Source organism: Ascaphus truei, chromosome 2 (genome assembly GCF_040206685.1).
Source record: "Ascaphus truei isolate aAscTru1 chromosome 2, aAscTru1.hap1, whole genome shotgun sequence".
Classification (NCBI taxonomy): domain Eukaryota; kingdom Metazoa; phylum Chordata; class Amphibia; order Anura; family Ascaphidae; genus Ascaphus; species Ascaphus truei.
The window spans coordinates 202,967,973-202,995,949 of record NC_134484.1 but is presented as its reverse complement, the minus strand read 5'-3'; the positions used below and the strand labels follow the sequence as shown (position 1 = coordinate 202,995,949).

The 27,977-nt window shown below is 40.1% G+C and overlaps 2 protein-coding genes across 3 annotated transcripts in view; both read left to right on the top strand.

Moving 5' to 3' along the window:
* The window catches only part of LOC142488635 (nucleoside hydrolase-like), a 51,391-nt gene that overhangs the window by 2,733 nt on the left and 20,681 nt on the right, over positions 1-27,977 (top strand). For both annotated transcript variants that reach the window (XM_075589066.1, XM_075589065.1), the window contains exon 2: positions 13,361-13,551. In XM_075589066.1, the coding sequence (XP_075445181.1) occupies positions 13,363-13,551 (189 nt within the window). In that variant the 5' untranslated portion in view covers positions 13,361-13,362. The remainder of the gene's footprint in view (positions 1-13,360; positions 13,552-27,977) is intronic.
* On the top strand, positions 434-12,879 carry LOC142488842 (uncharacterized). The gene is made up of 4 exons (XM_075589180.1): positions 434-864; positions 2,256-2,333; positions 2,697-3,431; positions 12,818-12,879. The coding sequence occupies exons 1-4, from the start codon at positions 588-590 to the stop codon at positions 12,877-12,879; spliced, it is 1,152 nt and encodes a 383-aa protein (XP_075445295.1). The 5' UTR covers positions 434-587.

Below are 27,977 nucleotides of genomic sequence, written 5' to 3'. Positions count from 1 at the left end.
GTGGCGTGCTTGCTGGTGGCCAGCTTTTGGAGGCTCTTCCATTGGAAGAAGGAGAGTCCAGTCAGCACCAGCCAAGCTCTGACCCTAAACCTGCTCGGAAAAAACGTGTGGAGAAGCCACGTAATCCTCGCTTCAATGACCAGGAAAATAGGGCTCTTGTCACTGGCATTCTGGAGCACTATGACAGTCTCTATGGACATTTAGTAGGTAAGTGTAACTTTACATTTATTATTCAAATACATGTGATCCTAGGTCATCTGAGTTTTGTTCATATGCAAATATGGGTACACAATATCTTTCTATGTTCATTAGTGTGGAAACACAGCTTTTTATCATGCCTTACAAGGACAAATAAACACAGCCGGTCAATTTGCCAGAACTGCATACAATATGAATGCAACCTTGCTTACATGTATAGGTTTAGTAGTGAATGCTCATGTGCTGCACATATTACACATAAAACAGCATGTTTGATATCTCTTGGAACAGCTAGCAGTGTAGGAAACTGGTGCTTATATTATTATTCATTTACCTCATATCTTTTATATGTTTTTCAAGGGCGGACAAGTGCAGCAAGCAAAAAAGAAATGTGGGACACAATAGTCATTGGTGTCAATGCCTGTGGGAATAGTGTCAGGGACAAGTATCATTGTCGGAAAAGATTTGATGATATTAGGTCCAAATTGAAAAAGAAAATACAAGACCAACGCGTGCATGCTACTGGCACTGGAGGTGGGCCCACACCACAACGTCTCATATTGACTCCATTGGAGGAGCTGCTTCGGCCAAAATTACTTACCGTCGTCGTGGAAGGCTTGGCTGGTGACCGTGACATTGGAATTTATCCGTCACAATTTCCAGCAGGTGATAAATATTACTGTACTAGGCGTGTCGTTGCTTACAGTTATTTTGCATATTTACACTGCTTTTTATACTGTCTTCACAATATAAGCATACCTGCATCTATATATGTATATGTCTGATTCTGTATATATATATCTCAAAATAGACATATATGTAGTAGTCCTACTAAAAGCAGTAACTAATATAGCACGTGCCATTGCGTGCTCATTTACATGTGAATTCCCAAAATGCATAGCTGCAGTGGAAGCAATTGATGGTGGGCGAAGATGGGGAACAACAGGGTAGTACACATGTGTAACACATGTTCATGAGAAATTATTAGTAGCTACAGGTACAGAACAGAAATATGTATCATATTATTGTGTATTTTATTGATTTTACTCCGACAAACATGACATTACTGCCTATTTTAAGCATGCATCAAAGAAATTGCATGTAACGGCCTACAAACATCACTGGCACTAACACATCTATAGTTGCTTATGAAAAGGTCCATTTTTGCTTTATGTCATATACAGACAGCATAATGAGGCACACGTATCATATGTTATGTCATTGTTTTCATAACTTTAACACTGCAGATGACTACTTAGCTCATCTACCATTGTGTTAAAGCAGCTGCAATTAATATCTCATCACAGCATACACTTCAACAGAGGGGGTGGGGTTCAGCACACACACTAATTACAGCCTCATTTCACGGTCAACTTAGTTCACACCATTTGCACCTGTTTCAAGTCATTGAAAGGTGTGGCTGATTAGGCTTTTTGGGGAAGGGAATACCTTTCTTACAACCTGAATAGCACAACTGAAGTTAATCACACTCATTTGAAAGCTTAACTCTAGCTACTAAATGCCCCAACAACTCATTACTTATCAAAGCGTACGTCACACATTAGTTCACTCATATCTATAGTTGAACTACTATGAAAGACACATTATCACACACTGCATGTGTTGTCTTGTTGAGTCACAGCCACATTCAGGTGTGCCACATCTTCGATTAATGTACCACACATATCCTCTACCAAAAACAACACTTTTTGCAATATGACCACCTTCATGATAACCATTGTGAATGGTCATCTCATGATAGTTATGTACATTATGATACTGATATCACTACACAACATATGATTTTTATGTACTCATTTAATCTATTTATCCTCACGCATTACTGCAGAAACATAGTATGTTGTATGTTAGGGAACTCAAAAATTCTAAGTACACAGGCATGTACAGTGTTATTACAACTATTTATGTTCACTTTCACACACATTTTCGGTTAAGGAACTGATGTTGTTAGTTAATCATAAATACAGAACATACAATAAGTGTTTGTTCAATATTTACACATGTAAATGTAAAACTTAAGTTATTGTTATATATAGTTGCCCCTGGAGGACATGTGTCACCTGAGATGGAACAAGTGTCTTCACCTGGGTCAGCCAGCTCAACACTACTAGAAGGTGAGTGTATCATTTGCTGGCCATATAATATGTGCTCTTCTATATGTTATGTTGTCATGTGCATTATTTGTTTTGCACATCTTCTTTAAATAGGATTACTTAGTGTCAGTGAAAATTAAGTGTAAGGCAACATGTATTGTGTTAGTGATGTTAATTATCATGTAGGACTTCTGAGTTTAGAGCAACTTTTCATTCATTCATATTTCATACTGAGTCCAAACATTATTCGTAAGTCAAGGTAGTTTTTAATGAGGTTATAAAACGTATGCTAACATGTTAGGTGTTACTTAGGACACAGTACAATTACATAGTAACACAGCATACATTAACATGCCATTTAATAATGTGTACATTTCTTTTTAGAACATCATGGTGATGAGGATGATGAGTATGATGAGGATGACGCCACAGAAGAGACTGAAATACAATCATGTGACCATGAAGAGGTGCCAATAGAAACTGTTGTACCGCCAAATCGTCCATCAACTTCCACATACGATGCAATTGTAGCTTCAGAGGGAAAAATAGTGGACGCAGAAAATCGTCGCCATTCAGACATGATGACAGTGCTGGAAAGGATGATTGGACTGCAGGAAGAAACAGTATCACAATTGGCACATCTCCACAGAGTCTTCATTGAAGTGCCTAAACAGTTGCAAAAAATCAACACCTCATTCGAAGCATTAGTTGTTCAGCAAACACAAGCTAATTACTGGAGAATGACTAATGTACCACAATTCAACACCTCCCAGCCAGGATCTGTTCATGCAGGTCAGTTTTCACCACATTCATCTGATATTCATTCACCAGGCCCAAATGTTACCGGTCAAGTAGCAGACATTGCTGTGCAGGTTCCTGATGACATCCTACCGCTGCCATCTGTACAAATTCAGCAGCAGACACCTACAAAGGAGGCGACAAAAACAAAACAAGACACACATGAAACAGACCAACCATCACTTGTGCAGTGTCTACCAACTTGCTCACATGTGTCACTGGGCACAAGCCCTGTCCGTGAACAGTCACTACCCAAAAGCCCTGTAGGTGAGTCGCTGCCCAAAAGCCCTGTAGGTGAATCGCTGCCCAAAAGCCCTGTAGGTGAGTCGCTGCCCAAAAGCCCTGTAGGTGAATCGCTGCCCAAAAGCCCTGTAGGTGAATCGCTGCCCAAAAGCCCTGTAGGTGAATCACTGCCCACAAGCCCTGTAGGTGAGTCACTGGCCACAAGCCCTGTAGGTGAGTCACTGGCCACAAGCCCCGTAGGTGAACAGTCACTGGCCACAAGCCCTGCCCGTGAAGTGCCAGAGGCCACTCAAAGTGGCTCTGTTGTGCCTAAAGTTGGTGGCAAAAGAAAAAGGAAAATTCAAGAGACAACAAGCAGGCCTGTTACTCGCTCGCAAAAGGAACAAAAAAAATAAATGTTATAATTCAGAAAATATGTCTTTGGCCTTGTTTTGTTGACTTCAGATTATCTAATTACTATTGTATGTATGCTGAAGACTGTGTTGTTTCCAAACTTTCAACTATGTTCTTGTACACGTGAAGTTTTGGAAATGTTAACACTCATAATTAATTGTGTTATAAATATTTATGTTGTAATCGTCTGTTCAGTAATGGTCCACCAGGAGCCAGTTGCTAAGTTTAGAGAAGCTGCCATTGACTTTGCAGCAAAACATTGCATTTGGGTGTGTTAATTGATGTAAGAATTGCATATGCATATTAGTCACATGCAATTATTAAAACACCTAAGTAAGTGCAAACATCTTTCTTGTACGTGTACAGCAGGATTATGTGTAAATTATTACTTACCTTTGCCTTGCTTGGCCATTGTAATTTTGTCCTTTAATCAGTTGTGTGTTCGTTTCTATAACATCTCAGAATGTATAATAATATATATACACACACACACACACACACACACACACTGAGTGAGTGTGAGTGTGAGTGTGTGAGTGTGTGTATATATATATATATATATATGTATATATGTATATATATATGTGTATATATATGTGTATATATATGTGTATATATATGTATATATATATGTGTATATATATGTGTATATATATGTGTATATATATGTGTATATATATGTGTATATATATGTGTATATATGTGTGTATATATGTGTGTATATATGTGTGTATATATGTGTGTATATATATATATATATATATATATATATATATATATATATAGTACTATATAAACTGGTATACACAAACTAATACACTTCATGCTTCCTTGTGAAAACACTATTTTAATAATACAGGCCTAATGTTTGAGAAATATCCTAAGTATGAGACTCTAACAGTATTGTGCTTAAACAAATGTTTATTACTTCATTCAATCATGTTTCTCACCATTTAAATAGGTTTCATACAAGGTATACTTAATGCCATCAATGTTGTGTGTACTCCTGCAATATAAAAAAAAAAAAAATATTATATATAAATATATATATATTTTTATAAGAGATATATTTATATATATATATATATATATATATATATATATATATATATATATATATATATATATACACACGTATTTAAACTCATGCAGACAGGGAGTTAACCAGACTTTCACATACACACAGAAATGTAAGCGGGGAAAAAACATTTCTTTTTGCAGGTGTGTTTTTACTGATATGCCTGGCTAAGAAATATTTTCACACACTGGTCTTTGTTAGTTTTCAAAAAAACACTATGTGAACGCATTCACAGTCTAGGGATGTTTTTCACAAACGAGATAAAAGAAGGAGAAATGTTTCTCCCACAGTCCCATATCACGAACCACAACTGTTAACCCAATTAGACAAACAAATCCAATTGGCGTTTGAAATAAGGAGTCAAAGTAGTTACTTTTGTTGACCTTGACAAGGAAAAACAGGAGTTTGTTAGCCATTCAGCACATTCATTTTGATGAGCAAATAACACAGACCTGCACACAGCTTTTGTGCTACTCAGACATGGCTGATGAATTCGTTAACAATATTAATCCCCTTTTAGGGTATAAGTACATGATCTGTGAAGCCATCTTGAACAGTCGCGGACAGAAAGCAAGCACACGCCAAATCGATGATTTCATTCGAGCAAAATATCCTTATTACCAAGACCGTAAGCATGCACGGAATTTTAATTCCTCAATAAGATTCACTTTATCAAGTAATGACTTTTTTGAACGTGACCAGGATAAGCTACAACACACCTATGGTTTCTGGAAGATTGCCCCGGAAAAACAATTTATCCTGAAAGACGGCACTTATATTGTCGTGAAAGGCATATTTATTCCTAATGGCAATAGCAATGTATCCGCTACTACTGATCCGTTTGAATCGATACGTGCTGCAATATCTGCAGCCTCCATTCCTGAAACCCACATTGTACAAGAACAAAAGTACTATGATTATGTACCAAGCCTTTCAGCTGAAATTGCATTGGAATGGGAACCGGAAGAAATGAACCTACCTCCCGACCAATTATTTGAAGAAAGCAGTGGCGATTCCTATGAGCGCATCCTGGAGGAGATATGTGCCATACTGGATTCAGCGGTTGGGTTAAGCGTGGATGAAAATGGCTTGCATTTCTGGAGCGACCAGTTGCAGCCAGGCGAAGAGTTAATTCTAGAAGAATGGTAAATATAACAATCGTTATGCGTTGACTCTGCGTTTAAATTTTTTTTTTTTTTGTAACCACCATTTTCACTTTCAATGCGTGGATACAGCGTAACATTGCAGACTGCATAACATGTAGCGATCACAAACAAATTGTTTCCTAATACAATATAGTAGGACCTGAAAGAGTAGTACACATTGCTGACGGAATAAATATACGTACTTTCCTATCCCTTTAAACATATTAGCAACATTTTACCATTACTCTAACACATACCTGTTTTGTTATCATGCAACATCTACAACATTGAAAACCGGGTCCACCACGTATGACGTGGGACCCTTGTCATGGGCCAAGGCGTCCTTAAAAAGGATTAGTGATGTAAGTCCCGCCCCCAAGCGACGTGCGCGCCTCAAAGCCTATTGGCTGTCATGTTTTGTTATAGTAACGGTAACTGCAGTGTGTGATGCGTGCGGCTCAGTGTTTGTAGGCGTACCCTGGGCGTTAGCCGAATGTTAATTGAGTGGGAGGAGTGTTAGCGTGCGTTTCACGCTGGCTTAACATGACGTCACACGTATTGCATTTGCGCATTGTGTTATCGGCCGTGCTTTCTGTTCAAACACGTCTGTTTAAAAAGAATACAGATGTACTCGTTTAGAACGAATGTAGTTTCGTCTTCATTGTATTTGAAATAAAGATGTTATGTTTACTGGTATTTTCAACATGTATTGAACGCACAACGTACGCTTTGTTTTGCGCATGCGCTAACAGTTAGTGGAGCCAAGCGTGAAGTGCGTGCGCACACAAAGATGTGCGCGCACATCTTTCAGTATACAGGCAACGTTCACTTCTTATACATAGTTATGCCTGCTACAAATTTAAAGAAACATTACATACTGATGAACAGTTTTACTTCTAACATATAAGTGAGTGACGTGTGTATCTACACAATCATATAGAGCTGCGTAACGCGTTGTCACGGATGCATATCTAGTAAGGTGCCATCTTTGACCATCATGTGTTTGCTGTATTTCAGAGATGTCGGGGAAGATACAATCGGATCAATGTATGATTTCAGAAGAGTCTACCTTTATATGAGATGATTGTGAGGAGGAGCCACCGACTACTATACTACATATGGAACTAATTTTATATTGCTTGCAGCGCTTATTAACAAACAATTAAAAATGTGATACCCTTATGCCTATATTGCATAAGCACTTAATTAACATAATGATGTTGCAAAAGAGTGCCTCATGAATTTTTATTGAGTGTTCTTTAATGACTACTAACATTTTATGACATGGTGTGTTTTATATATAACAACCATTCCCACTCTGCTAACACATTTGTGTATTCTAATATGTAATGGAACGTATGACTGTCGAAACTATGTAACAATAATAATAATAATATGAGCATGTTCATGTATAGGGCTGCTAGTTGTACGCAGCGATTTACAGACACATGTTTCAGCCTGAGGTCCCTGGCCCGTGGAACGTACAAATGTTTTTTTGCCGCATGAGGCACAGGGAGATAAAGTGACTTGGCCAAGGTCACAAGGAGCCCACACCGGGAATTGAACCAGACTCCCCTGCTTCAAACTATCAGTGCCAGTGTGTGTCTTTACTCAGTGAGCCACTCCTTCTCCCAATGTAAAGGACACTTACAACCAAGTAGCCATTTATTTTTAAAATCTCTTGTTACATGGGTATGTAGATAAAATGGTTTGGGACTGTAGCAAATAATGTTAGTGGCCAGATGTTATGGTCCCCTCCAATGCATGATGTTCTGAATATGACATCACCATCATGTTATGAAGTACGTTTCTGTGTATATTTCATTAACCTAACTAACTATAGTTTACTGTGTTTATTAATCGTTTAGAAATACATAGTATAGTCAATATGATGATATAAGCTACCATAATAAAGCTGGTGTTATCATTTGTCGGTGTTATACATGGATCCTACACCAATTGATAGAGACACAAACAGTTGTCTTAAAAAGTGTGTCTATGCTAGTGATGAATGTGCTCCCGTAAGTAAACAAATAAGTACAGTTATCCCCTTTTCTCCAACCACCTCTATATTACATTAATGGAAATTATAAGGAAACCTACATAAAATGTGATGAAATGTGAGTAATCATTTTGTAATACAATGCACATGAAAGCTCAAGAGTAGCTAAATGCATATACATGATACAGAAAGTACATATATGTAACATTTGTGTTTAAACCAATATGTTGGGTTTTTAGTTCCAATAATTATAGGAAGATTGAGGTAGCCACATCTTATGAGAGATGTCAGCAAATATACATACCATGATCAGTCATACTGGAGATATACCTATAATGCAAAGGAACAATATATAAATTGCAAACATTGACATGCCATCTTCAGTACCGTAAACAACACAGCAAAGTGTGTATTTGGTGTTAAATGTACAACACCATGTATATTTCATGACATTCAAAATGTAAATCAGCCTGGTGTACACATCATATGGATGTACATGTTACACTGCACCAATAACATTGTATGTAAGCATACTAGAAGCATGAATGATTATGGGCATAATATGTGTTTTGTCTTAGCATAAGGAATAACACAATGCTAAAATATTATTGCTTTGTTACCCAAGTTGTATTCACATACACACAACTAAAGTACAATTGAAGAGGGATTATATAACCTGTGCAACAATAACATACCGGTGCCACATCCCTTTGTGCACACAGCAGAGAAAAGAAAGGTGTGCAACCCATATTCATCTGTGTCCTAACAGAAGGTTATATAAAGAAACATTATTGTTAATATAACATAATTAAACTATAAAAGTAGTACTAGGAACATATGAGTTTGTACTTACAAGAAAAAAATGAATTGATGAGATTCTGTCGTGTCTGGCCACCACTGGCTGTTTGTTCATTTTCAGCAGCTACATGGGTGGGATGCTCGTCTACCAAAGCCTCAGCTAGGTCTGACTGTACATTGTGCCTGAGTGCAACATTGTGCAAAATGCAACAGGCAAGGATAATATCAGACACTTTTTGAGGCTTGTATAGAAGAGCCCCACCAGTTCTGTCCAGACACCTAAACCTGGTCTTGAGTAGGCCAAATGTCCTCTCTATAACAGATCTTGTAGATATATGGGCTGCATTGTACCTGTCCTCTGCTTCAGTTTGAGGGTTTAGCACCGGAGTCAAGAGCCACGGCCTAATTCCGTATCCTGAGTCACCTATAATGAATGGAGCACACATAAGCTGACATTAGTGATCAAATTGTACAATGCCAACATTCCTAAATCAACATGTGTTTTGTGTTAGAACATGTAAATATGTACTCACCCAGCAGCCAACCAGGTTCAAAATGTCCCTCTTCGAACGCATGGAAGACTGAAGAGTTCCTCAGGATAGAGGAATCGTGACTGGAACCAGGGAACTTGGGTACCACATGCATTATCCTCATCGTGGCATCACATACCACCTGTACATTGAGTGAATGGTAGTGCTTCCGATTGCGGTACACATGCTCACTCTGACTAGGTGCAATCAAAGCAACATGTGTGCAATCGATTGCACCCAGCACACATGGTATCCCTGCTATATTATAAAAGCCAGTCCTGACTTCCAGCCACTCTGTCGCCTCTGTAGGAAAATGAATATAATTCCTAGCGCGTCTATTGAGTGCATAGAGAAACTGGGTCAAGGCCCGCGAGAATGTAGATTGCGAGACCCCGCCCACTATGCCCACAGTTGTCTGGTATGACGCGGAAGCAAGATAATGTAATGAGCACAGCATTTTAACAAGCCCAGGGACTGCACGACCTCTGGCTGTGAAAAAATCTAAATCTCCCCTTATCTCCTCATAAAGAGCTAAGATTGCTGCTGAACTCAAACGATAGCGACTTACAATCTCCTCCTCACTCATCCCATCTAACAGGGTTCTCTCCCTGTACAGACGCGGACGAGGCACAAGTTGTCTCCTCTGTCTTCTCCTCTGATCTCCTGTCCCTCTACCTGTCCCTCGGCCTGTCCCTCTCCCTGTCCCTGTCGTATCCGCGTCACTGTCACTGTCCCTCGGTGTGTCCCTCCCTTGCCCTATATGATTGTCTTCATCATCAAGCATGTCATAGAAAAGAATGTTCCTCCGTCTCCTAAACATTCGCAACATTTTGAAATGAGTAGCTGTGAATGAGCAGGTAATGTGCGTCCTTTAAATAGGTATGTGATGATGTCAGGTGACATAGTAAAATGCAAGGTGTTACATTAACATAATAAAGTACTTCTGTGGCAAGCTGTGTGCACTTGTTGTTCTAAGTATTTGTTGTGTGTATTCTGCAGGGAATGATGATATTTGGCAATGATGTGACGTGAAGCTTTGTACAAAGATTGCTTGCAAATAAATAGTTGCATGTGCAATGCATGTAACACTTGTGAACGCAAGAGTCAGTCATGTAATGAGACAAAAAGGCTGAGATTGACGTGGGAAAAGTTTTGTGTAACATGTGTAATTATCCATGTTATTGTGACATGTTGGCAACAATGAATAGTCGTGTGCATATGCATGCATTTGTGTAAGGAGGATAGTTGGTATAGAATGAGTTTACAAGGTGTCCCAATGATGAATTACTGTACATGTGTGTATAAGTTAGGTTGAAGTGCTTGTAATGCAACGGTTACAATGTAAACATGCAATGTGATTGAGCGTCCAATAAGTGACGTCATGAAAATAGGGAGGACCCAAAAGTATATGTAAACATGAGAAGACAGATGTACATGAACGTTTAAAGATGCGTGTCACATTACAAGCATTGTGTAATGTAAAGGAAGATGAATATACTGTGTATGTGTGACATGTGTGACATGTGTAACATCATGTAAATAATTGTCGCTGAGTTGAGTAAAATGTGTGATATGATGTGAGGTTCTCCTTTAAGAGTGTAGTATAGTATTTTCCCTTGCCACATCATCACATGATGAGTAATGTGACCCGCAAATGCTGCAAACATGTAAAAGTCGAATGTTATGCAAATAAGACACATCAGCTGTGACACAATGCAGGGAATGCCCCCACACTGTAATGCAAATCCCCCTTGTATTGTGAGCAATGAAACGTAAACAGTACTATACTGTTATACGTCCCCGCTCCATTGACTTCCATTGATGTACAGAAGTTTTTTTTTTTCTAAGTGCCGTTCCGGCAGCCTTAGCGATCGTTCTCCCGTCCAAAATGCCAACTTTAGTTGGCGGGAGAAATCGGCCATAACATCTCAATTTCGTAGTGCCGATCAGCCCCGATAAGCTGTTTTTTTTTGTTGAATCCAGCCGATTTAAAAAAGTGGCGATCAGTGTCGAAAACAGGCTTATCGGCAGGCGACTGGCCATAACCAAATTATCGGCTCCGAAACCTGGCGATATGAAGCACTTATCGGCGCTTACTGAATCTCAAACCCAATTTTGGCTATAACATGGCCATATTTCCCTTATCAACGCTTACTGCATGAGGCCCATAGATCCAATGTGGTCTTTCTCCCTTCTAATAGAGGTAAATTAGAATTTTAATACTAATAGAGGTATATTAGTATTTTATCTGGTAGTGTTAGGACTTCCGAACAGGGTCTGCCTTGATGTGGCTCGCAAGCTTACAACGCTTTGGCCAAAGGGTTAAACTAAGTGACCCTTTTTCAAGAGAATATATAAGTATTTTACTGTGTATTTTTTCCATGTTGGATGTAGCATTGGACTTCTCTGTCGTTTGTTGTATATGATGTGTTAAGTTGGCTGGTCTACAGATGCCTCATGTGTCATATGAAAAAGAAAAAGAGAATAGCCATAGAACAAGAATGTATATAAAATCTTTACTATAAAAACATTTAAAACATACAGGCCACCTACAAGCTCATATTGAACCCCCAAAATAACCACAATACATATATAAGCATATAAGTGTCACAGAGGAGTGCTACTGAGCATGGCAATATATATTTAAAACCAGAGACAAACATAAAACACAGACAGAGCTCAGTGCACATCTAGTAAAACCTATACAAGGTACAGTGCCTAAATACATATGTATAGATATCTATTAAATAAAATGTTCTTTTAGTTTAACATTTTGGCCAAATTGTTGTAAGCCCCTGAGCCACTACACGGCAGACCAAGGGTCCCTAACACTAATATAAATTCTTAATAACCTGTACATTACCAGGAAGAATGATTTATAATAAATCTGTCAAAATTAGTTGCATAGTTCTAAGTCTGATTGAAGCTTTTATTAACCTGTACATTACCAGGAAAAGCACTCTGTATTAGATATGTCACAATCATACTGCAAGCAAGCAAGTTCCCCTGAGAGTGGGAGATGCTATGGAGTGAGCTTTTAACCATTTAAATGTGGGAGGGGTTGAGCTTCAATTAGGTAGGAGGTTGCCACCCTCCAATCAGCTAAGACTAGCTGAACAAGAAATGTAAAACATACAGGACACCTACAAGCTCATATTGAACCCCCAAAATAACCACAACATATATATATTTTATTATAAATCATTCTTCCTGGTAATGCACAGGTTATTAAGAATTTATATTAGTGTTTGGGACCCTTGAGATGTGGTCTGCCGTGTAGTGGCTCAGGAGCTTACAACAATTTGTCCAAAATGTTAAACTAAAAGACCATTTTATTTAATAGATATCTATACATATATATTTAGGCACTGTACCGTGTATAGGTTTCACTGGATGTGCACTGAGCTCTGTCTGTGTTTTATGTCTGTCTCTGGTTTTAAATATAAAAACAGATAACAAGGATAATTGGAAATGCACTCACGAATTTCCACAAAAAAATGTGCGGTGTGAATTTTAAGGCCGTCACCAGCCCCTTTCTTTGGTTGGTGTGGAGACTGGAACAGCTGAGTTAGAGCCTTGATGTATCCTCCATCCTGCCTGGGGATTCCTCAGAACGCTCCTCATGTGTTTGGTGTCCGTGTCCACTTCCGCGTTCGCCTGGTATGACGTTGGTCACGTGCCTATGTGGGTCCACCTTGGTCTGTGTCCTTTGACACTCCCCCTATGCAGTACCAATCCATCGGGGTTCTCCTCAGACCTCCTCCTTTGTTGTGGCATAGAGCGTAATGCGATAGGCTCGAGTCCTTGGCTCAGCTCACAACCGCTCATGCGCAATCAACTCTAGGCTGCAGGCCACTGTACATGATATATTATTGGCATTGTATTCATTAAGTAAGTATGTAATACTTTGACAAAGATTACACTAGGGCTATGGTTGTGTTGATTACACTCTATACTGTAAATGATCAATACCATTAGATTTATGAAAGACAGACACAATCCCCAAAGTATTTTTTTAGCAGCAGGGACCCTTATTCTGACTTCTTGTTTTTCTTCTTTAGTAATGTCTAAGACGAAGAAGCTCCTACTTATAGATGTGGATTGTGGTACTGATGATGCCCAGGCAATAATGATGGCCATTGCTGCTCCCAATGTTACAATTCTGGGGATTACATGTGTGGGGGGCAACACTGCATTGGACAATGTTTGCAAGAATGTCCTGCGTGTCCTCAAAGTCTGTGGGAGATCCGATGTGAGTATTCATACTTCAATATCATATGACTCAAATACTTACTTACTGTGCTAGAGATTTGTGACTGTCTCACAGTTTGGCTCATGAACATTTGTACATATTTTTTCAAGTAGTTTTGCAAAGGGTTTTGCACACATTTTTCAATATTTCACTGCAAAAGGTCATCAACTGAGCATATGCAAGAGCCAGGACAGCATACATCCCCCTGTTTCCAGTCCTGATGAGTCTAATGTTTCTCTTACAGGTGGGGCATTTTTAATAAAGATCTATGGCAATGTCATTTAGGGTGAGAATCGGGGTAGAGAGGAAGGAATGGTGTTCAGGGGTTTAAATGTATGTTGTGATGATAATTGGTTTGTGTGTGTGTGTGTGTATGAATATTACAGGAATAAACATAGAGGTAATGATTGTGTTTATTAAAGCGTGTGACCTATAATGCATATGACACCCATTATATGGTTCTCATACCATGCTCTGGCATGGTGGGCAATTTCCTGACTTTAAATTGCCTAGAGCTTTGTCACACAGGAAGAAAAATCATCCACCTGCTGTTTCAGAGATTGGGACATCTCACTAGGGACAGAGAAACTACAGAAGAGACAGATCTGGAGAGGGAGTTGTTTACAGATGAAGTCTCTGGTTCTGGAATTTCCTCCTTGCAGCTCCCACGGTCACGCTTGCAGTGCAAGTACTGAGAGTTAAGAGCCCCTTGGGATTAACACAGCTGGGGTCCCTGCGTCTGAATGGGACTCGGGCTGTGTGAATCCTACTGGGCTGCTCCTGTCTGCAGGAGACCTGCAGTAACAGTGAGACTGAATCAGTCACTCTACCTGTGCACGTCTCTAACAGGTGATTGTGCAGCTTTTATTTTAATTTAATAGCGGGGTCTCTTGAGCTGAACCACATTTATTTCAGCCCGAGTACTCCCGATTCCTGATTTACAGGCCCCAGTATGGGGTACCTGCATCTCATGCATTGTTTAAATTCTCCTATGTCACGGGGGCTTAAATTAATGCGGTTCCACTACCAAGACCCCATGCTTCAATACTGTGTTATCAAAATAAAAGTAGCTTCATTACCTTAGCGGCTAGCCGTTAAGGCAATGAAGGAGTTAAGCCAGAGTACCTGGTTTATTGGGGGTGAAGGTGGTAGGTTGGGTAACAGAGTGGATGTTGGGCCAATAGGGAAGGTTGCAGGATGGTTTAACCCCTTTATAACCTTAGTAACTGCTATGGTAATGAAAGGGTTAACCCTTCCCACTACCCCCTTGGGGCCTAACCACCCAACCTTGGGCAAGTACCCCCTTCACTCACCCCCCCCTACCCCCAATAAACATTTCAATACAAACACAAATAAAATACATTGAACAAACTCCACCCCTCCGCCGTGCCCCCCAACACATACTGGGCAAATGGGCAGTAATGGGCAACATTCTTATGATATATATCTGGATAATAGCACATTATTATCTGGTCTCACCGTTGCTCCAGAGGGGTTAATACCCTGACTCATAGCATCCCCTGTCTTCTACATCCCACCAATATTTACTGGTTTACTGGGATAGTATGACTCTATAATTAATGACACGGTTGCTTGATAGCGATGATTTAATACATTTTTAATTCACATTACACATTACTTTGGTAATATATGTTTTAAGGAATTTATTAAAAGTTAATTTTTACACTTTGCTCGTGTGCATTTAAGTGAATTCTTTTAGGGGGCACATCCATTTTGTGTTTCCCCTTCCCTTTTCCCCCCCCTTTTTTCTGATTCACTTTTCAGTTCACAGTTTGCACCCACCATTTGATTACCTCACTTATGTACTAAAATACTCTATTCAATTAGTATGGTCCTGTGATCACTCCCTACCCTTTGTTGTCTCTTAGATAACCAGAGCCCAGAGTTGCTGGCCACCCCAAAAATGTGTCCGGGAATCAGGTCAGATTCCCACGGACATATAGACACACCACCCCGGTCAAAATCTTCCCTTGAAAACACAGGGGCGGGACGACAGGAGCAGGTTTGAAACTCGGTACACAGATACATGGCACAATGTGCTGCTGGCTGGCTATTTAACATTTAAGCCCGATTATGGCTATGATTCACCTAAGCAGCAGATAAATATACTTAAATACTGAAGCCACGATTGACTTTAACAGTAAATGTCACGACATGATAACGAACTATAGCAAGGCAGTAGGGTACTAAAATGGAGTTACACAATAAAGTACCATAACAGCATTAAGTGAATACTATATGTTATGTGATAATGCATGCGGTATCCACTTGGTTTACAACTCAGGCTATAACTGGATATGGGCATTAGACCTGTGTCTCGAGGCTTAAGGACATATTATATGTGCCTCTTTATAAACAGCACTTAGCAGTTTATTCAATCGATCAGGTTTTAAGTCCTGCTAATCTCAAATAAACTATTCAATAGTGACTAAGAACTAATAGAGTTCTACTACTGCTTGAAATTGGTGTGTTTGAATGTTTAGTGTGTTGTCTTTAGACTTGGTCATGGATTTGATTTCGCCAATTCTTTTTTAATTTTAATTATTACTATTAATAAAAGTTATTTTTTAATCTGATTGATAATTATTACATCAACACTATATACTGAGTGCATTCTGGAGGAGTTTTTTTCTTTTGTTTATATAAGCCTCAGAGGTTGCCAAGTGTGAAAGTCATTTGGGCACCGGAGTTATGCTCAAGTACCCACGTCCTGGGATGAATGGCGGTCCCGGACCACCCCTACCATCGGTTTCTATGGAATAAATTACAATTCGTTTTACCATTTGGTTTTGCTCAGTGATATGATCCCAGTATAAAGGTGTAAATACATGGTCTCCCTTGACATGGATAAGAGGGATTTTGCCCATTAATGCATGTGTTGAGGAGAGTGGGGCTTGTTATTCAATGTATTGGTGTTTGTATTGTAATGTTTATTTCTGGTAGAGGGGGTGAGTGAAGGGGGTAGTTTCCCCAGAGTGGGAAGTGGGAGGGGTTAACTTAGAGGTTACTGTCACTAAGGTAATGAAGGGGTTAAACCATCCCACAACCTTCACGGTAGGCCCAACCACCCACCCTTGTGCAACTACCCCCTTTACCCATCCCCTCTACCCCAAGTGGCTAGCTGCTAAGGTATTGAATGTGCTTTTATTTTGATAATACAGTATTGTAGCAGGGGTCTCTGGAGCTGAACCACATTAATTTCAGCCCTGGGGACCCCCTGCTTCCTACGTTACAGGCCCTATTATGGGGTGCTGGTATCCCTTGCATTGTTTAAATGTCCCAGTCACGTGGGCCGTGACGTGAGAGAATTTAAAGATGGCTGAAAAAAACCTGTTTGTAGCTGATTCAAAATCTTGTTTCTTCCAACTGGGAAGCTGTTTGTAGCCTGCAACCTGTCTGCATTGCCTCTCTGAGCCACAGCTCAGCCCGATCACGTGGTATCACTATTATGATATTCCTGACGTGCGTTTCGGATATTCCTTATACAGAGGAGGTAAAATAAGCTACAAAATTATAGGCTTTTTAATGAAGCTTAGCTAACAAAAAGGAACAAATAATGACCACTGAGGGTTGATCTGAAGAAAGGGCTGCTACCCTGAAATGTTATTTGTTAAATTACCCTATTGGCCCACAGGATGTGGGAAATTTAAAGCCGCCATATTGATAGCCCGAGTGAAGTTCATGAACCAGGCAAATTTGCTCTTTTTTAGGAAACAAAAGTGAAAACCTGCATTCTTCACACTTTGAATTTTTAATGCATGACAAAAAAAAATGTACAAGGTCCCTTCATAGGCTGCTATTTTCACTAAATTCAGTCACAAAGTGCTGACATTTTTGCAAAATATTAATGAAATTCCGAGCAATCAACATTTTGCAAAATGCATAACTCATATATTAAAAAAAAAAGTCTGACATTTTGCGAAGCACATGTAAAAACATGCTCACATCTCTACTCAGAATCTACAAGCAAGCCTCTGACAACTTGGCTATGTTAGGATTTCCTACAGCATAACACACTGACTTTGTATTTTGTGCTTTATAAATACAGATTGAAATATACTGTATGCAAATTAGCATGTCATGCTACAAGCATGACAAAAATGCATACTGTATATTTTACCTGCTTTAAGTTTTAGTGAATAAAGCTTTGAGTTAGATTCTCTGTGGGAGAATAATTAAACTAAAAAGATTAAATGTTCGGAAACTGTGTGATACTCAAAACAATGAATAATAGACATGTAAAAAAACATATATGCATTTCCAACCAGAAATATCCTTAATGTATGTACTTATGTACATACATTATATGTAGGCTTATGTAGGAAGGGAGGAAATGCTTGCCTGGAGACTCTCTCATATCACAGTTATAGAGGTTAACACATCCAGTGTCCAGATATAACCGCACACATCAAATTACCATACCTTCCTTTAGCCATCTAGGGAGACCGGGTAGGCTGTGGAGTAACCACAGATGGACTTACTTCCATAGTACAGTGTCGAACATCCATCCCATGGGTCCTAGGGTATTGTGTGTGCAACTCACTTGATATTAAAGCACAAAACTGAGTAAAGAAAGCGGAGCACTACGAGTGGGGGAAAAAAGTGACAAAAAGAATACAGAGAGATGCGCTCCCATAAAAAAGTGAAATGTATTGGGTTATCTTAAAAACGGAGGTATAGAGCCCACCTATGCGTTTCATGCCGTAGCACTTTATCAAAGGTAAAATGAGTCAATTTAAGGTCTCCCGCCCGCTGACACCACCTATACATCTCAAACAAGTGAAGCCCCGTGATGACATAGGGCTTGTGACATTAGCGCTATTTTATTCCTTTGTCATTACTTGAGGACTTTTGTATTTTGTAGTCTGTTAAAGTGGATGTGTAGGTTGGCAAGCTGATGTCACACGCCCTACGTCATCCTGTTTGAGATCGATAGGTGGCAGGAGCCCTTAAATAGAATAATATTTTACCCTTGATAAAGCGCCATGGCATGAAAGGCATTGGTGGATTGTATACACCTCCGTTTGATGACCAATAAGTGCTCACTTTTTTATGGTAGCGCATCTCTATCTTTATTCTCTTTTCACCTTTTTCCACTTGTAGTGCTCAGCTTTCTTCACTCCGTTTCTTTCTTTAAAAAAAAAATCAATACAGCAGGACTTTTTTTTATTTCTATTTTATTTTTTAAATCTGCTGTCATGAGACATAGGGGCCTATTCTAGTAGGTTTGATAACTTTGCTGCCATCTCGAATGATGTGGCATGTTCCCACCGAACAGTTTGTCATTTGGGCTATCACAGAATTTAGAAAGAATCTGAAACCATTTCCCCAAGTCTCAAACCGTGAGGCAGGAAAATGCTAATACCTCTCGGCGTAGCAGCGTTTTAACCTAAGTCTCTCTCAAAGTTCTCCCCCGTTTGATCTGGCCGCAGTCTGTAAGAGCTTCATAGAGAGCTGCACAGAGAGAGCCGCATCTCCCTGCACAGCTTTCAGAGGCGATCACACTTTTTGTAATTACATTTTAATACTAGTATACAGGAGCAGGGAGTTTATAGAGCAGAACCTCATTGATTTTAGGTCCGGTGACCCTCTGCTTCCCGAGATACAGGCACCGGTATTTGGTGCCGGTATCTCCTATGCATTTAAATGTCCCGGTCATGTGATGTGGAAGATTTAAACATTGTAGGGGGATACTGGCACCTCATACTGGGACCTGTAACTCAGGAAGCAGGGGTCCCTGGACCTGAAATTAATGCGGTTCAGCTACGGAGACCCCTTGCTCCTGTACACTAGAATCACAATTTAAATAAAAACAGCTTCATTACCTTTAGTGGCTAACCGCTAAGGCAATGAAGGGGTTAAAAATGAATACCCGGTTTGTTGGGGGTAAAGGGGGTGGATGAAAGGGGTAGTTGCCCCAGGGTGGATGTTTAGGCCTTCCGGGAAGGTTGAGGGAGGAGTTAACCTCTTCACTACCATAGCGGTGGTAACCGCTAGGGTAATGAAGGGGTTAACCACTCCGCTTCCCACCTGACAGGCCTAACCACCCACCCTTGGGGTAACTACCCCCTTCACCCAATGCCTCTACCCCATAGGAACATTAAAATACAACAACCCTACTACCCACCTTCTCTAACCCCAACAACCCCACTCAACACATACAGTACAAAAATGGGCAAAATTACTATTATCCAGATCTGGATAAGAGCTAATTTGCCCATTAAAAATAAAACATTATCCAGCCAGCATAAAGTAAATAAAAATTCTACTTACCCCTGCAAGTATGAAGGCCATCCTCATTACCGTCCTCCGTGGGCAGCAACAGTAGAATAAAAAACAAACTAATGGCCACTAACCCCCTAATCACCTTAGCGGTTAGTAACCACTATAGTAATTAAGGGGTTAACCCCCTTCCCCACTAACCACCCTCCCCAGGGCAACTACCCCCCCCCTACCCATTCATTGGCAGTCAATGGAAAAAAAAACAGCACCAATAATACACAACAATTAATAAATAAAACAATCACCCAAAAAAACACAATTACAAAAATCAAGCATCAAAAGAACACACAAAAAAATACAATCAATGTTTTTCTTACTTTTGACGTCTTCAGCCTCAGATTCCGAGTCCAGCAGGAACCTCTTGACACGGCGCAATGCTCCTCAGCAGCAGGTGCCCTTCTTCTTTATCTTAATCTTCATTTGTACATTGTAATCCAATATGTGGATGCTGTCCCATCTCATCTTAAAGTCAAATGAGATGAGACAGGCCTTATGTAAGGCCTGTGATGTCACATTTGAGTGTCAGATGGTACAGCCCCAATCCGATTGGATGCTGTACCATGTGACAGGGATTTTTTTTAAGGATATGATGTCTTCTTCAAGGGAGATACGTCACATCCTTAAAACAAAACGGTTGTCATACATGTATTACAACCAATCGAATTGTGAGATATACAAGCATCACATGGTACATCCCCAATCGGATTGGTTGAAGCACTATGTGACAACTTCCAATTTTTTTAAAAGGATCTGACATCATCTTAAAGGGATGATGTCACATCCTTTAAAAAAAAATGGCTGCCATCCCATGGTACTTCCACCAATTGGATTGTGAGGTATACCACGTGGTACACCCAAAATCCACCAACAATAAATGTAAACTGATTTTTTTGCAAAGACTTCTGGAGTGTCGCTACTTTCTAGTTTAGTTTCTGCATCAGTAATCTTTCCTTAGGAGGGAACCTCTTTAGGAAAAAGATTGGACTATTACACATGAGTAAAAGTTTAATGAAATATACCATACACATACAAGTACAGTATTTTGCTACATCACTTCAATATTGTTATAGTTTCAGTGATCGCTGAAATATGAAAAACATTCAGGAAGCAAATAAAGCTTAAAATGAATAAAACTACTCAAACGAGAAGGAACATATTAGAGGGAAAAAAATATTTAAAAGCAGATGTTCATATAGACCATGTGCAGTAAAATATTTTCACCCTGTTTAACCCACTTTTAAAATAAATGTATTTCTGCAATGGTTTATGTGAGGCCGCAGGAAATTGAAGGAATACATCTGTTAAAGAGCTGGCACAATTCCAGATAAACTTCCACTCCAAAATAAACAAGTATGTCACTTTTATTCCAAGCAGTAGAAATACATTTTAACCCTGCCAACGCTGATACAAGGGCTGATACTGAATGGTCCCTACAATTTACATTTAACAGGGGTTTGGCCAATAGGGCTGTATGTTATTCATCTAGAGGTTTTTTTTGTTTAGGTGTGAGGGGGTGGGGTAGGTGTTCTCTTGTGGGAGGTTCGAACCTCCAAGGGGAAGGAGGAGGGGGAGGGAAAATAAATTATGATCACAGAATTACTGTAGTCCATAAATATTGTCTATATAATTTACCAGCAACTGGGAGTCGTCCTTTATTTAAAATAAATTATACCTCTATACACCTCTTCATTTTGGTTATATTTCCACTCATTTATCTTCCACCATCACAGGCCACAAATATAAGCTTGGAGTTACTATTGTCCGATACTGGGGAATTGCACCACAATCTGTGGTTTATTTCCATTAAATAGAGTGGCAGTTAACACTGGATCGGGCTGCGATATCTTGCATCGGACCTTAGTAAATCTGCCCCGTAGTATGCTCCAAGAAAATCCCAATATCGAATAAGTTTCTATTTTAGATGTAAGTAATTTACATTTTGATCTAAAAAAGAACCAATCATGCAGCTAAGTGATCTCCCTTATGGGGGCGTGTTACTGTAAGTTCCAGTGTTTGTCTGCAACATGCTTCTTCAATAAATAGACTTGTAGCCCCTAGCAGCCTCTATGCACTTAGAAAGTAAATGATGATGCACTCATATTGCTGTATAGAAACCCAAGAAACAAAGAAACCCTCTAAACAAGCACTCGGATGTATCAAATGAATATATAACTACAAATGTGTCCAAAATAGTATAAAATAATTTTAATTCTAATCAAACACATCTAACTGTAACATAAAAACTAAAATAACATACACATGGAACCAGAACAAAAAAGACCTCCTGAATACAATATAAATAACAGACAATTACATAAAGGTACTAGAAAAAATGTAACTATCAAGGGAATTGCACATGAATAGAAGATAACATTGGGGACAAGGTACCCAATGAAATCACGACCAGCCGGTCATGTAGACAAATAGTCACACAAGGTGAACAGATCCCTGATATACTACTACTGGCAGACCATATTATAATATAAACCAGTATCTATAGAAATGCTACAAGAAGTAAATAACATAGCACAAATGTACAGCATGATGGATACAAAATAGGCAAATGTCTGAGTCTATATATCCCTACAGGTCTATAGATTGCAAAAATGTAATCACAGGGAACTGAACCCAAATTAGGCTCATATAAAGAAGAGTATGCATATAAGTAGATGTTAGACCCTAGGATGGAAGTATACGGTACAAAGTCCTGAATGAAATGTCCTGAATAAAGCTCAAATAGTTGTATGGGTAAAGCAATACTCAGCCATTGAAACGTGAAAATCCCTGGTAGGGATATTACTTCCTGGATGGAGTGTTGGTGCTGGTCTAGCACAGTGAAAAGTCCTTTAGGAGTAAACAATGTCCATAATCATAAAACGAGGTCCCCGTCTGACCCACTCGATGCGTTTCGCCCGGCTGGGCTTTTTCCCAGAGTGCAGGTAGAGAAAAGGGGTTTGAGATGATTTAAGTGCTCCAGCGCCTGATCTGTAAATGTAAATAAACTTAATACTATGCATAAGCAGAGGCACAGAGCATGAGGCTAGTGATGTATAATCAGTAAAGATAACAATAGGTATTCTCAGAAAGTATGAGGTCCATGAAGGGACATATATACCCTGAAGGTAAGAGTTAGTGGTTTGGAACCCACTCCTCAAAACCTTGTTGGGATAGTCCCAGGACCACTATAATAAAAAGAGATTACTTGGTAATGTATATAATGATACATTCACATAATGATGCACCTCTGTCCTGTGCCTCCTTTTAAATGAACGTGCTGCCAGTAGTTTGATCAGGATAGACAAAAATAGGAATATGTTGCACAGCCAAGAGAGTGGGTCACGAAATAGATATAAAAAATATTACTTTATTGGTCCATATTAAAAAAACGAAGGTGAAGCAACCCTCCTACACATTTCGTGCGCGTTGCACTTTATCTAGGAGTTCACATAGAGTATACAAACAATCTTTAAATAAACATTAAAAAATCCCCATTTTATGCCAAAACGTGGCAACGTCATGGCGTCCTGCACATGCGCGAGGACGTCATGCTGAACCGCGACTGCGTATTGAACGAATCCACCAAGGGCAGAATCAGAAACTCCCTATCTTCCCTCAGTTGAGCCCAATGGCACAAAGCACTTGCGCGAGTGGGACCTTGCTGACGTCACCATTCCCACGGAACCGGTTTTCAACAAAACTAAATTCTGTGTCTGGATGTAGATTCCAGCACAGAAAAACATTCAATAAATAAGGAAAACTTTAATAAATGAACATCCATATAAAAATGAAAACAACAAAACAAAATGAAGCAGGTACTGAAAACCTAACCCTACTTCCTTAGACACAGGCCTATAGGGAACTGAAATCATATTGTAACAATAAAATAATGATACAATATAAAATTCTGTCTGAGCAGTGTAAGGAGAGAGTCGTGATCTCCGCCTGTGGCGCTGTGTGCTCACATTCCTAACACTGAACAGGAAAGGATGCATCCTTTTGTCATCAACAACCTGTGAGAAACATCCCTTTCTCACTGCTTCCAGAACAAGGCATTGATATTTTACCTTCCACTCACAAGTGTCACCCCCCAGCTATTCTATGTTCTGTATACTCCCTTCCAGTAAAGTAGCAGAGAATAGAAGGACTCTATGTGCATTTAAAAGGGAACAAGTTAAACTGCCTAGTATTGTGTAATACTTGGAGGGGCCGTCCACCCCGAACTGGATTCCGGGGAGCAGCGATACCCCCAGCCTCCAGGCTCTAAGGAGAGAGACTGAAATGCAAACCTCTCTGCTCTAAATACCTGTGCAAGCGATTAGAAGAGCAGGTGAGGGAGAACTAGACCCATTGTAATCTGTGGTCTGGATTTTCCATCCAGCAGCCTGAGTTAATGTGAAGCTGTGGAATGGATCATTTTTAACTATTCCTGCACTTTCTGACCTAAAACGGGGCAGAAAGCTGCCTAACATCTTTGGACTATGTCACATATCCCCCTCCCCAGCTCACACCTACTGGGGTGAGCGGCCATGGACCTCACTGGGGTGAGCGTCCTACCTGAAATACTTGAGCTATCTCCCCAGCACAATATTAAGCATTCACGACACGAATATTAACTTTTTTTTTCACGGCAATTATGGAAAAATAGTTTTTGTCATAAGAGACTATACTTGGCAAACATATTTTGTTGCTCTCTATTAGGGCACTATTTTGAAAAATAAATGTCTAGCATACATTCTTATAACCCAGGATATGCTAAATATACTCACAAAACCAGACAGTTTCTATTACCTCCCTGGGTTTTTCTACTCTATAATATGAACCTCATTATATATTTACCAACCGAAAAGGGCATTTGTTTTTTATATTGTAAGCTACCAAAATTGTTTTTTTTTTGTTTTTTTTATACTACAGCCTTGTAATCTTAAGGGCCATCAACCCTGTATATTAATTTGTAGTTTTACCTACATTTTCAATGAAGAGAAAAAATAACATTGCAATATTTCAACACTTATTCTAGAGTCCTAATATAGCATAACTACACTAGCTTATTTGCGAAGTTAAGTGAGATAGTCCGCACGTGTAACCCAATTGGCTAGTTCCACTACTTTTTTTTTCTCTTGACTTCCAGTCCATTATATCCTCAGAGTTAATTTTAACGCTTTCTGTCTCTTGCACATGGTCACACTGTCTCTTTAGCTTCTGACGGAACTCTGGGGCCAGATAGTCTTTGTCTTTATATTGTGGCCCAGAGTGGCGAGATCTGGATAAATTCAAGGCCAGCGTTGACCTTCGTTGCTTTTGCTTTGCAACCTTTGAACCTTTATGGTACTTCTTACTGCCATGTATTTTCTCACAACCATCTTCACTCTTAGAGATTTGGGATTTTCCCTTTGGGGCAATTATATGGTACTTAGAAGATGAAGCGCTAATTACCTGGAGCACCTTCACCTTGATGGGGCTCTCAATAACTCTGGCTGTACCGTGTGGCATTTTACCTTTGCAGCCGGCAGGCATGTAGCCTTGGGCCTCTCTTTCCTGAGGCCTACATTTATTCAGGCGAAAGTACCGCTGGATAACCAGTGACGCCTTTCTCAGGGGTTGATAGCGAATCCTGTTCTGTGTCATCCTAGTCAGAGACTGAATTTTTATAGTTGCTCCTTTCATAATGAGGAACCTGTTACGGAACATGCGGGCACGGTAGAATGATTGAAAAACACAGGCTGCTTTATTCTGGCGATTAAACTGACGAATTTTCATCCCTCTGTAGGCAGCCTGTAGGATGATAGTTACGGCGCGTTTACGCCGATAATTTTCTCTTTCCCTTCTTCCTTGGATAAGAGCTTTGCAGTGCTTCTGAATTATTCTAATGCTGTTCTCCTTTTTCAAAACGTTAAGTTCCTCCACGAGAAAATTCTGTTTTGTGCACACATGTCGCAATTCTGTTCTCAGAGCCTTCATGTCTTCCTGGTGCTGGCTCTGAGTGTGCATCAATGCATTCTGTAGAGCTTCCTGCACTTCTAATTTTTCCTGAGTCAACTGTTTCTTTACTTTTTCTGCTTGGTCAGTCAAATCTGAATTTTTCAATTTCAGAGTCTCATTTTCTTGCTTTACTGTCTCTAACTCACTCAGGGCAATCTCATGGGTTTGCTTCAACATTCCCAGCTCTGTGTTCAGACCGTGGCCCTCCAGGCATGAGTTTTGCACCTCTGTGCTGAGCGCGTGAACCTCTTATAGAGCCTTCCCCTATTTCTGTTTTAGGATAGCAATCGATTTGTCAGACTTAATCTGTTTTCCATCCATGGTGGCAATTACGGTGTTGGCCTTTTCCAGACTAGTCGTCACCTCTTCCATCTCACTCCGTGGGAGAGACTCTGTTTTCTTCAAAGCCTCGTACTCCTGTAAAGCTGGAAGTATACACCTCTGTAACTCGGCGTTCGATTCTCGCTCTTTCATCCAACATTCTCGCTCCTTCTTGCTCCATTCTCGCTCCTTCACCAAATCCTGCCACAGGACTTCATAATTATGGCGGGCAGCTTAGAGTGCAGAAACCAAAGCCTCTTTATCCTGGTTCAAGGATTCAGCTTCCCTTTGTTCCTCCTTTTCCTTTGCCACTGTTCCCGTGACAATTCTGCAGGTCACTCAGGTCTGCAGCTCATCTCGGCGCCTTTCTGACGCATGTCCTGACAGCGCAGGTTCAAGTGGCTCGGTCACTTCCCCTGTGACTAGAGGAACAGTTTTCTTTTTCTTCTTCTTTCTTTTTGCTTTATTAGCTCCAGAGATATTAGTGGTACTGGGCACACACTCACTGGTAGCTTCCACATCTTGCTTGCACTCACAGGGCGTTGCTTGCTTTTGCAGCTGTTTGTCTTTGAAAATTTTGGGACACACATCTTCCATGTGACCTACTTCACGACAGGCCCAGCATACTAAATTCATCTGTGGGTACGGCTCTCCTCCCGGGGCCACATACGAGTCGTCGTCATCATCATCGTATGGCCTGAAGGGACACTGTTTTTCAAGATTACGTGCATTGCAAAACAAACATTCCACGTTGGCCATTTTAGAAACCCGGCAGAGACAATTTGCTAGATGCAAATTCGCTCACTTCAGCAAAAGGCATTAGCTTTACAAACAGCACTTGCTAGATGCAAATTTTTTTTCTTCAGCAAAACATTTTGGTTTTCTGTTTGGGTTCAGGGTGCTATTGCATCCACACTTCGCACATTCTCTGTGTATGCTAGAAGCACAACTGATATACACAGTGGGACAGACTTCACTCATAGCATCTGTACTTTAGTTCAGCTGGGCGGCCATTTTAAACCCCCGCATTTATTTGCAAACCCACAGACTTTTTAGTGTCGACCCGCTTTCTTCACCATATGTGACAAACGCCCCTCTTTTGTAGCGCTGACGTCTGTCTGGGTTCTTCCCGACACAGTCTTCTAGGGTTATTTATACAACAGGAACATGCAAAGTATTACGTTGCTTAACTCAGGCTTCTGCCTGCTTTATTTTCATCCAAGTAAGGTACTGCAGCTTTAACATGTGTAGGCACGAGGTACTCAGACATTTAACCTTCAGCGGTTTACTCATATCAGTGTTATAGCATTTCACACAGTGTCACTTTTAAGAAATAAAAACCAAATCATATAAAGAAATCCTATCCCTTTCAGGGAACTAACTACACATCAGAATCAGCCTCTAACTGCGAACTAACTGGACCAACTAACCTGGTTCCCCAGCTTAAAACAATGCCCTCTCATTTAGGGTCACTAGATACAGCACAGTCTTTTAGCAACAGCAATAAACATTTGTTTTGTCTTGTCTGTTCGTGATGGGAACATGGTCCCAAGTGTCAAGGCAAATCCTCTGGTACTGTGATACTTGGAGGTGCCGTCCACCCCGAACTGGATTCCGGGGAGCAGCGATATCCCCAGCCTCCAGGCTCTAAGGAGAGAGACTGAAATGCAAACCGCTCTGCTCTAAATACCTGTGCAAGTGATTAGAAGAGCAGGTGAGGGAGAACTAGACCCATTGTAATCTGTGGTCTGGATTTTCCATCCAGCAGCCTGAGTTAATGTGAAGCTGTGGAATGGATCATTTTTAACTATTCCTGCACTTTC